This window comes from Micropterus dolomieu, linkage group LG22, assembly GCF_021292245.1.
Source record: "Micropterus dolomieu isolate WLL.071019.BEF.003 ecotype Adirondacks linkage group LG22, ASM2129224v1, whole genome shotgun sequence".
Classification (NCBI taxonomy): Eukaryota; Metazoa; Chordata; class Actinopteri; order Centrarchiformes; family Centrarchidae; genus Micropterus; species Micropterus dolomieu.
The window spans coordinates 34,564,912-34,577,597 of record NC_060171.1 but is presented as its reverse complement, the minus strand read 5'-3'; the positions used below and the strand labels follow the sequence as shown (position 1 = coordinate 34,577,597).

Genomic DNA, 12,686 nt, shown 5'->3' with positions numbered 1-12,686 from the left:
TAAGAGCGATCGTCTTTCTCTGATGCTGGATTGAATTTCTTACAGTCAGCTGCGGTAAGACGCTGACACCGTTGCAGCAAATACCAAATTGTGTTTGCATTTAGATACAGTTTTGTCAGTCAACAGAGAGAAACACGAGAACGGGAACAGACACTCACACACTCCTAATCGATTGGAACAGATTGTGATGAGGTAACCGAGGTCTGTCCCCTTTATATCTTTGTTTTCTCTCTTCATCTCTTATCCTTCCGTGTACTGCAACAAGTGTAACGACAGACAATATAAGCTTCACTGTAGTGGAAATACATATGACAGTGGAAAACCATACAATACTTTTTTTGCCTGTCTCTGTTTCGATTACGAAGTTATCAGTGCTCATCTGTCCTTCGCTTCTCTTTTGTCTTTTTCAGTTCCTCCCTCCATCGTGAAACTGAAGGAGCCAGAACGGCGGCATGACACATGCATTGAGTTCACTGTTCGAGGTTCACCCCACCCGATCTTACGGTGGTTCTACAAAGATAAGGTGTGTTTGATGCATCCGTCAATGTGTCAATCTCTTGTACAGCTTTGTTTATTTTATGGCTGCTCTTTCTGAATGTTCTTTTGTTTACCTGTGCAAAATTGTTATTTTAATATAATTAAACTTGTTGTCTGAAAACTGTTACAAGCACTGGTGGAAGTTGTATTTTAGTATAAAAAATATTTTCTTAAGTGGCAGTACCAATAAAACACTATGAACATACAGTACTAAAAGTCCTGCAAAATTTTACTTGAAGGCATAATGAGTAGGATTTTCCAACAAAACAATGTAATGACTCATACAAAAAGACTCCCTCTCAATCATCACCAATGACACACTAGCATTGTGTGACAGTGTCTGTATTTGCGTGTATTTTCTTATTCTTATTTGAACGTTTCTGGGCGTCGGCATTTGGGCAGTGGGTGTGTAGCAGCCAGCCAATAACAGCGTGCAGGCCTGCTCCCTCTCGTTAGTCACTCTCCTGCTCGCTCGACCATCGCTGTTCTCTTTCTCTCTTGCAGGGTCATTGAGGGGCCAACTTTGAATCATGTGTTACAAACAGCAACTGAGAAATGTTACTCATTATGCCTTTAAGTACAGAAGTATAATCAGCCAAATATACTTAAAGGTTCAGGGTGTAATATTTACACTCTAAAGAGCATGTTTGGTCACTATGTTGAATACGTACTAAGAAGAAGGAAAAAGAAGAAGTAGTAGTAGTAGTAGTAGAATTCTGTTTCATTAAAAGTAAGAAGATGTGAAATTTGGAAAAATGGAGGCCCACACATTTTATTTAGCACAGCGTGTCGGCCACCCTAGCTTGCAAAGGGAGGGATGAGCAGTGAGTAAGTCGTTGGTTGCAATTTGCAACCCTCACCACTAGATGCCACTAAAACTCACACACTGAACCTTTAAGGTATCAAAATTAAAGTACTCCTAATGCAGAATGACTCTTTTAGTATAATTAATATCACAGGTTCGTTGTAATTACTGATGATTATAATGTAGCTGGCTGGGATATTTGTGCTGCACTGGCAGGGTTTGTCACTTTTGTTTTTTTAAGTACAAAAGACTTAAAGGACTTAATCTTTCATCATGTTTTAGAAGCTGATGATATGTTTTGTATGAAAAATAATCTCCAAAAACCAGTACCATTAGTGGAGTAGAGATTACAGTATATACTTCTGAATATAGTGGATTCAAAGGATCTCAGAACTGGACTGTAGTGAACTACATCTACTCCACCACCACCACCACAGGCTACAGGTTAATAAGAAATCTGTGTTTTTTGGATCAGGTCGGGGGTTGGGGGTGGCCTGGAATTTCCTTTGGCTTTCAAAGGACTGACAGAAAAGCTTGGGAACTGCTGGTCTAAAATTATGTTTTAATGACATATTAATATCTTTAAGTGTGATTGCTCTCAGCAGGTTTGAAGATTTTGTTGTTAAATTAAATTAGATATCCGGTCTTTGCATTTGCTCAGGGTTTCATAACATGATGTCACTGTACATTTGTTGCTCCTCTGTCCCCCCCCCCCTTTCCCATTCAGGAAATTACCCACACTGAGTATGTTCGTCCTGATATGGATATTTATCAGGACTACATAGAGGGCTGTCTAACCTTTAAAAACCCAACACACCACAACAATGGCAACTACACTTTGGAAGCCACCAACTACCTAGGTGTTGCCACCACTACTGTGTACGGGCACTTTCTCGACAAGCCCTTCGATGGTAAGTTGTTACATTGAGTTGGAGTTCCTGTCATTATATGATGTACTATGCTACATAGAAAACATATCAGCAAAACAGAAGTACAGTATCTGTTGTGATTCCTTTCAAATGAAACCATTAGCACCTCACCTCACCGATATCACTGATGCTCAGGAGATGGGTACCAATGATCTTCTGAGCAGTTTTAATCTCCCGCTGCAGAGCCCTCCGGTCCTGGGCCGTGCACATCCCATGTTAGTGATGTTTCCAGTCAGGATGATTCTATTGCTCCTCTGTAAAAACTGACATGAACTTGGCACGGGAAATTTAGCCTTCTTAAGCTTCCTCAAGAAACACAGTTGTTTCTGAGCTTTCTTCACCAGCGTGGAGATGTGAGATGATGTTTATTCCCAGGAACCTGAAACTGTTCACCTGCTCCACCTCAGCTCCACTGATGTAGACAGGAGTGCGTGTCTTTATCTCCTTCTTCCTAAAATTAACAAATAGCTCCTTGGCTTTGCTGATTTTGAGCAGTAGGTTGTTATCTTAGCCAGTAACATGTTTTAGATTTTTTTAATTATTGAAACAGAAAAATTCATTAGATTGCTGTAGATTCCAGAATGTGTGAGAGTGGGGTACAGTTTGTCAGACGTCATTCAACTACATGATTCTCTACAGTATAACTATATATATATAAAACTAGCCAGCAGGGTTGTGACAAGATGTCATGCCACAAGATCTTGCAAGATTAAAGTGTGACGAGATATCTCGTCAGGTAAAAAGTTGTCTCACGAGACTCACGCATTTGACATTCTTCACATGCCATCAGTCAAGCCACACGTTAATTTTCTCACGCACGAAATACAAATGTATAACTGATAAGATTCGTGGAGCTAATCAACTCTGCCCAGCTGATGCCACACCAGTGTACGCCCTGATAGTAATCAAAAACACCGCTCACACTGTGAGTCCAGCCAGCAGTGACGAGTGGTAATGTAGCTGATAGAGTTTTGCAACATAAACATCGAAAAACTGAAGCCAGCCTTGCTCTGTTGGAACTGTGAGCTGCACTTTATCTGAGCTGCTGAAGCTGCTGAGATTTCTGCCTGATCACAAGTGTTTCACTTACTTTCAGTTTCACATGCAACATGCAGTCCCAAACTGCATCGGTCAAACGGTCTGAAGGGGATAACGTTATTTCCAGTGGATCAAATATGCAATGCACAGCAGGGTTAAGGGCAGGTAAACCTCTCATTAAATGATGGTGTTATTCTCTTAATATTATGACTTTTTTCTGGACATGTCAGAGAAAACAGAGGGCAGTAACAGATTCTAAATGTACAGAAAGAACTTGAGCAATGAACATGCTGAAACACAGGAGCTATTAAAGTCCAGGAGATTCTAACAGAATAAAAATTCAATAATTTATTATTGAGATGAAAAGGTGTCATATTTAAAGAGGTTACTTCCCAAAACAAAGACACAAAAGAGGAGGGAAGACTAAATCATTACTCAGCAGGGATGATATTACATGAGAAAATAGGATCTACAGGAGGAACAGATCTGTAAGCAGCACAGAATGACTGAGAGCTGCACTGCATGATGTTCTGTTACAGTTAGGCAATAGATTTGAATAGTCACCTGCAACCTGAATTATGTGTTTCTCTTTACATAAATAAAAAAGAAATCACCATAAACCGGTGCAGAAAAATTCATCAGAATGCAGGAAATAATGAAACATTTTCTATAATTCAGCATTAAAGATGTCTTAAAAATAGTGTTAAAATCACATCTTGTCTCAATCTTGTGAACCCAATCTCGAATCTCCTCTTGTCTTGTGGGTTAAGTGTCTCGTCACACCTCTACTAGTCAGTAAATAAAGTAGTTTTAGATTTGCTGCATTTAGGATGACATATGGGCCTTTTTTAGTACCGGTATTGGCCAATGCCAATATCTCAAAATCCCTGATATCGGCTGCCCGATTGATCAGTCTATCATACTGTAAATCATACTACCAAAAACCAGACAGAGCAAGGAAAAGCAGAGCAGGGCAAGAATCAACATGGGAACAGTGGAGCAAACCAAAAAACATAAACTGCTGGACACATTGGTGGCTGTTTGGGGCCAGTGACCAGCTTGCACTGGATTCTCAGCATACAAACTTTGTTCATATAAATTTGAAAGAAAATCAATCTACAACATAAGCTCCACTTCTCATATTGTGTCACACAACCACATACAGTACTTAATTTGCACACATTAATAACATAGGCTATTTTGTTGACACATTTTAGTTACATACATCAGAAATGTCCAAATGATTCAAGGTTTTAAGGTCAGGTTAGGAAAAGCCTCAGGTTACAACTAAAAACTACAGTGGAGACAAATGATCACTTGTGCTGATCTGAAAGAATGTTTCAAAAGTACCAACCAGATAAAGGATATAGGAATACACACTGAATACATCCTGAAGCATAGTTATTTCCATAATTTAACAAATAGAGCTACGGAACTATGAATGATAGCATCACGCAGTTGCTGCAGATTTGTCGGCTGCACATCCATGATGAGAATCTCCCGTTCCACCACATCCCAAAGGGGCTCTATTGGACTGAGATCTGGTGACTGTGGAGGCCACTGGAGTTCAGTGAACTCATTGTCATGTTCAAGAAACCAGTTTGAGATGATTTTAGTTTTGTGACATGGAGCATTATCCTGCTGGAAGTAGCCATCAGAAGATGGTACACTGTGGTCATAAAGGGATGGACATGGTCAGCAACAATACTCAGGCAGGCTGTCGCGTTTAAGCAATGCTCAACTGGTACTAAGGGGCCCAAAGTGTGCCAAGAAAATATCCCCCACACCATTACACCACCAGCAGCAGGCTGAACTGTTGATACAAGGCAGGATGGATCCATGCTTTCATGTTGTTTATGCCAAAGTCTGACCCTACCATCTGAATGTTGCAGCTGAAATCGAGACTCATCAGACCAGGCAACGTTTTTCCAATCTTCTGTTGTCCAGTTTTGGTGAGCCTGTGAGAATTGTAGCCTCAGTTTCCTGTTCTTAGCTGACAGGAGTGGCCCCCGGCGTGGTCTTCTGCTGCTGTAGCCCATCTGCTTCAAGGTTCGACGTGTTGTGCGTTCAGAGATGGTGTTCTGCACAGCTTGGTTATAACGAATGGATATTTGAGTTACTGTTGCCTTTCTGTCATCTCCAACCAGTCTGCCCATTCTCCTCTGATCTCTGACAGCAAGAAGGCATTTTCACTGGATATTTTCTCTTTTTTTCAGACCATTCTCTGTAAACCCTAGAGATGGTTGTGCATGAAAATCCCAGCAGATCAGCAGTTTCTGAAATACTCAGACCAGCCCGTCTGGCAACAACAACCATGCCACGTTCAAAGTCACTTAAATCCCCTTTCTTCCCCATTCTGATGCTCGATTTGAACTTCAGCAAGTGGTCTGGACCACGTCCACATGCCTAAACGCATTGAGTTGCTGCCATGTGATTGGCTGATTAGCAATTCTTTTAACAAGCAATGGAGCAGGTGTACCTAATAAAGTGGCCAGTCAGTTTAACCCTGTTACTCCACAGCACATTGTCATCAAGTCTGCCATGCTTTGAGCAACATAAACCAAATTCCATTCACCTTCATTGGATGGAGAAAGAAATCTCATGACCTACGTGGATACCACTACAGGTGGGTGAGAAAATCAGTTGGTGAACAACACTTTAACACACAAAATCCAGCAAGACAATAAAGTAAAAACAAAGACAAAGAATACCATGCCATGCCAGCTATATGGGGCATGTGGCAACACAAAAAAAAAGGCACCAAGAGGCACCACGGGGGTCTTAACAGATTAGTGCAGGGAGAGGCATGTCTCCTGCAGAGCACCAACACACTACCCCCCCACTAAACTGGATGCCAACACCACATGGCATGGCTGGTGTGTGTGTATATGTGTGTGTGTTCTGTCCATGTGTGCACACAGACTGGCTGCTGTCTGGCAATTCTGGCCAATTCCAGATGGACTGATTCACCTCTGTTGGAATATGGTGATGGAAAAAAGTAACTATAAAACCTATTAGTAAGTAAAACATTATTTATAGAACACCTTTTTAACACAGGTTACAACATGTTTCACATCCTCAGTAATAAGGACTGTTGAGCTGACATGCTGCACTGTGTGTCTGTGTACTCGTCATAATGTTGGAAACTTCTTCCTCTCTTTGCAAGCTCTGTGTCATTTTCACTGGTTGTGATATTTCCTGCGATTATGGTTAAACAGTGCTACTTCTCAAAACTGAAAAGTATTAGGAAGATGTTAAAATGTCACATTCAACAACCTTCCTGCACCAGACTGCACTGTCATTGTGTGTGTTTTTATCCATCTCCCTCTCTCTATTTGTGTACTTACAAATAAGGTAATCATGGAATCCTGTTTGGATAGGCACGTTGGTGTAAGTCCAATAGAATAGAAAAATATCTATTGACTGTAGCTGTTTTCAAATATAAATAAATGCATCCTTGGATTTGTGAAACCAGGGTTTGAAAGGAAACTATTTTTGGTGAGCACAACGCACTGATTTTTCTGTCATCTCTGCACAGTAGACTTGGTTTTAGAAACCCACATCCTCAAGTTTCATTTTTAAATTTAAAGAAATGAGACTTGAGGTGCAAAACCAAAGAGGGATGAAATGAGTCCTACTGCAGCCTTCTGTATGTTTGTGTGTATGTGTGTGTCCACAGATATGTGTGGGAGTGTGCCAGACAGCCGTGTTAACTTCATTAGCCTCCAGTTAATCTCTCAGCATGTGGTGCAGCCTCACACATATCATTTTTCTCATATGTGGATGTTATAGCACATGCTATTATAAAGGATCCCTCCAGGTTTTCATAGGAACATTAAGATTCTACAATTGATAAATAAACGTCAAGAAGTGATGACAAGCTGAATTTATATGTTAGAGGTAAAAATTATTAACAATACTGACTTCATCATTTTAGACCCTGAGTTTAAATTAACCAACGTATTTGAAATTTCTTAAAACATAAACGTGATGTTTTTCTGTCCATCACTGGCTGTATCCCCATTGATTTAACACACACATATCTTTATCATATCATACCTTACAGTACATGTGTAGAAAAATACCGTAACTTCTTAAATAAAAGCTTGTATTCAAATAATGGCCAGTGCAAACAAATAAAGGCTCGGGGGAAAACTAATTCTGTAAAATATCCATCTGTACAACAACAGTCATGTCATACTCACCACTCTGCTGTTCACTTTCTTTTTTTAACACTAATGCAGTTTTCAATTACAAATCAGACCTAGCATTCTCTGCTATTGAAAGAAAACTGTTAAGCTAATGTCAGTAACTCAACAATTAAATTTTACCATAAAAGACCCACCAGGAAAATTGACAGAGATTACCCTCTTTGAGCTGCTGGAAGACTTTTAATATGAAATATCTGTGCAGGAAGTGTTTCATTAATGGTAGCTCAACAGTGATCGAAAAAAGCTTCAAGGTAGAAATGAGTGGAACTAATTAGAGAAAAACAAGACTTGTGTCAGAGAATAGACAATACAAGCAGTACAGTGGTGAATATGACATGACTCTGTTGGTGTACTGATTGAATTAGTGCTGTGGAGATTTACATTGGGCTGAATTTATCAAGACAACAGGTAAACATGGACAACATAAAGCCCTTTTCAGACATGGAATATGGAACATTGCTGGCGTCATCCATCAGTTAAACTGATGGCTTCAGACATTCAGACATGAGCTCTGTTCAGACAGACACCCATTTACGGTAATCTGACTGGCTAACTCTGAAGAGTACAGAAGAAACCACACTGAATCACAGTGGACCTGCCAGCCAACAACCAGCACGTCAGTTCCTTTACGGACTCGTAACGTAACTGGGCATTATATAGAATCACGTTACTTGGCTAAGCACAGGACTGTAGTTTTTGAATATTTGCACAGTCTGTGAATCCTTTCAGTTGTTTTCTTTGGCCCACACTGATGCAGAAGTACATTATCATACTGCATTATCATACTGAATCATCATACTGCATCATCATACTACATTATCATACTGCATTATCATACTGAATTATCATACTACATTATCATACTGAATTATCATACTGCATTATCATACTACATTATCATACTACATTATCATACTACATTATCATACTACATTATCATACTGCATTATCATACTGCATTATCATACTACATTATCATACTGCATCATCATACTGCATCATCATACTGCATTATCATACTGCATTATCATACTGCATTATCATACTGCATTATCATACTGCATTATCATACTGCATTATCATACTGCATTACTCAATACTGAAATAAATGTCAGAAACAGTAAAAGTTTGAAGTAAAGCAGCCTAATTAATGTCTGTTATTGTTATTATCACAACACATCAGTGATGTGGTAATTTGATTTGATTTGATTTTAAGATACGCTGCTATTGTCATTATTCTAATGGACTTCATCAGGATGGTTGAATAAAATATTGATTTATTGATTAGACATGTTTTTGATATTTATTTTGGATAAATTGGTATGTTAATCTAATAATAGGCAACTTTTTTTCTTTAGAATATACAAAATTAGTTGTTAGATTATTTTTCTAATTTAATAAATAATTGTTAGTTTAATCGACTTGAAAAATAAGTGTTATGTACACCCCTAGTCTAGAATAAAATTAGAATTAAATTGAAATGATCAGGATTGAATAAAAGTCTTGTTTTTAAGAAATCTTGTAAGCCATTGTTTTACTGCATATTTTTCGTTGAGTAGAGAAGTAGCCAACCAGTGTACAGTAACCCAACACTGTGGGTTGTATCTTCTGTTCTCACCAATTTTTTGAGTCACCAGCAGCCGCTGATACACACACATGCATTAAACCCACATACACAGGTTTAAAAATAAAATCCCTGTTCAGAGCACTCACTTTTGGAAAGATGGAGCCAACTCAGCTGAACACAGTCTGTGGGCATCTCCCTGTACATTAGTCTAAGCCAGAGCAAAAAATGAGTCCACAGCAGGTAATCCAATGGATCCCACCGTGTGTGTGTGTGTGTTAGTGTGTGTGAGTATGTAATAGTGATGGGGCTAGTCAGGGGTGTGTTGGTGGACTGTGTGTGTGTGAGAGAGAGTGTTAAGAGCAGGGAGTAGCTGTGGCACGTGGCTGCTGACACACCCCTCCTAACATATCAATGCCTTTGATGACAGCTGTTTCAGCTGACACTACTGCTTAACCTCCTGACACAGATGCCGACGCGCACACACAGATATTGATAACAACAGTTAGTGGACCTGAGTTAAGATTTCTTTCCAAACTACTACTTCAAGAGACTGTGAAGATACAACTTTTAAAGCAAGTTAATAATATTGCATACCAGCATGTTCTGTTCATTCATGCACACAAATTATCTTTATGATTCATTCATTCACAACTCTCTCTCTCTCATACACTCGCTCTCTCTTGCCACTTGTCTAACCAGCCTATGGTTGATCACTCTTTAGTTAAACCAATCAGATTTTGCCATGATCTCCATCAACCAATCACGTAGTCGCTGTCAAACTTTAAATCTGTTCTCCTCTTTGCTGATGTCAGCGGTCCTTTCAGTGTGAAATTGGTGCGAATGTCATCGTTCACAATGTCCAATTCCTCAGCCTAAGAGAAGAATCATCTCTTCTCCACTCTTCTCTGCTTACAGCCTCATCTGCTTCTCAACGCCCTGATCGCCACCGTGCAGTCTCTGGCTAACTCCACCCAAGCTATCCACACACTCCTTCAGTCCACAGGAAATGTCTCAGCACCTGCACAGCATCAGTGTCCCTCTTCACTGCCAGGCCTCCTGTCAGGCCTTGTGTTGCAGCCCGCCTCCGTGTTCAACGTATTGCAAGCCACTCGTCAAACTCTGGCCTCTGAAGCATTGTTTTCATTTTCCCAGTGTGACCTGTCCGATGATGAATCAATTACCGTAAATTCTATAATAATGGCCAGGTCCTATATACCTCAAATGCAAGCACTGATAGAGAGAGATCACGTACATTTGCTGAGGTTCTATACTCTGGTGTGTTTGACATATCTGTGCTACGTTGAGTATTTCTATTTTATGCCTTTGTGCTCTGTTCCACTGCATTTCAGAAAGAAATATTGTATATTATTTTGCAGATTCAGATTAATAATACAAATATTATAAACAAATTAACATGATATATATTGTAGACTGACTCATTGTGCACGTCAATAAATTATTTGTTCACTCAGATGAAGTCTCCCCTTAATAAAAATAATAAAACGTGTCCATTGAGAAATGGCCCCAAGATCTCTGGGTGTTGTTGAACCAATAACGAAATCTACATTAACTACATTTTATTGGCTTTTTTCCCATGTTCTCATGGTTTGGAATTCCCTCACATTGTCTTTGTTACCTCCTCTGTTGGTCTGTGCAGAGTCTAGTAGTCATGTGTCTAATATTTGCGAGACAATCTGGAAAGACTGTGTGCTGCTGTCTGTCTGAATGGTCTTATAAAGGGGCATTTGGTATGTAAAGCCCAGCTGCAGCCTTCCACAGCAGCTGCGAGAGTAAGACAGAGGGTGTCTGGAGTCTCCTCTCAGCAGGAATTCCTTATCTCGTAATGACTAACTGGCAGAAGTGAAGTGTGTGTGTGTGTGCAAGAGGGAGACAAGGGGAGGTAAGAAAGCATAAAAGCAACTCATTACAATGAAGGGCATTGGCAAGGTAAATACATAAAGCATGTGACGCACACACATACTTACACACACATGCTCTGCTCTTACACTGACAATAGAAGGTCCAGTACTAAATACAACTGTGACTAAAATACTAGCTCAGTCCTTTCTCAAGTCCTTACTATTTGACTTTGATGGAAAACATCAACAGGTCAAGGAAAGATTCAAAGGACAAACCTAATTGGCAATAAAGCTGATTCTGATTCTCCTCAGAGTGTTGACAGTCATTGAGCTCTTTAAAATCATTACAGAGTTGAGCTTGTTAAAGTAAATGTTCTTTATTTCATTGAATGTTTTACTTTGTAGGAGGAAGTTCATCTCTGGCTCAGCCTCACCTGTCCAACACACATCTTCTGTTTTCTTTTGGTCGCCATGGTTTCTTGTGTCTTCCTGTTTGGAATGCCAGTTTGTGTCACTGAGCCTGTACCTGGTTAGTATCTGTGTCTGCTTTCTATCTCTGACGGCAGAGACAATTTATGCCACTTGATCTTTTTTTAGGGCCAGATAACCTTCTACATTTGCTATAACCAACAATAGGAACATTTTGGAGAAACACACACTGTACTGACTTTTTGTTTTCTTAGCACCGAATCAGGTGCGTATCATGTGGTTGAACCTAAGATAGTCTGTGGCTCATGAGGTAGAGCGGGTTGCCTGTTAATCGGAAGGTCGGCGGTCCAAGCCATCCTTGGGCAAGATACTGATGGCTGTTCCGCCGGTGTGTGAATGTAGTGTAAACACACTGCTATACAGAGCAGTCAGTCTTAGTTGTCAGAATGCCAATTAATCCTCCTTGAAGTATGATCTTATGAGATGCCATGGCCTTACATCACGGAATATCTTGCAATGGAACCTTGTATTTATTGATTACTTGCTAAAACAATGCTTTCCCTTCATTATTTATCCTTCACTTTTCCATGGGTGCCGTATGGAACACTTTAGATGTGCTGTGGCCATATGTATTTAGACTGTGGCCTCACAGCAGGGGATAACCATGCTCATCTGCAATGTTGTCTACCGACTTACAGAGGAGACAACCCCTACCCATGTCTGGCAGTAAACAACACATGTAACGGGCAGGTAACTAGAGCAAATGGGTGTACTCACTTTTGTTGCCAGCGGTTTAGACATTAAAAGGCTGTGTAATGTGTTATTTTGAGGGGACAGCAAATTTACACTGTTATACAAGCAGTACACTCACTACTTTACATTGTAGCAAAGTGTCATTTCTTCAGTGTAAAATCAAATATTTACATAAATGTGAGGGTGTACTCATTTTTGTGAGATACTGTATTTCTATAGCACCTTTTGTATTACAATATCTATCAATAAAGCATGACTGACTTATTCAAAGATTTTAGGGCTAGAACCCAGATCTCTGCTGACCCAGAACCGCAGAACCGCTCTGGTATTGGAATTGGTATGGGGAGAGTTGTTATTAGCAGTGCTATTGTTTGAAATTGTTTGGACTACCTAAGACAATGTGGACACTCATAGTCACCAGTGCTCCCACTGGATATGTTTTAAATATTAGAACAAACAGCTACAGTGAGCTGTTAGATAAAGAGCTGCAGAACATAGGCTCTACCTCCAACACATCATCAAAGTAACAACAACTTTTACCCTGACATGATGTCCTGT

The 12,686-nt window shown here is 39.9% G+C and overlaps 1 protein-coding gene across 1 annotated transcript in view; it reads left to right on the top strand.

The window, feature by feature from the left end:
* Positions 1 to 12,686, top strand: part of ntrk3a (neurotrophic tyrosine kinase, receptor, type 3a) — a 530,438-nt gene that overhangs the window by 20,872 nt on the left and 496,880 nt on the right. The window contains exons 5-6 of the mRNA XM_046038284.1: positions 411 to 523; positions 2,070 to 2,253. Of these exons, the coding sequence (XP_045894240.1) occupies positions 411 to 523; positions 2,070 to 2,253 (297 nt within the window). The remainder of the gene's footprint in view (positions 1 to 410; positions 524 to 2,069; positions 2,254 to 12,686) is intronic.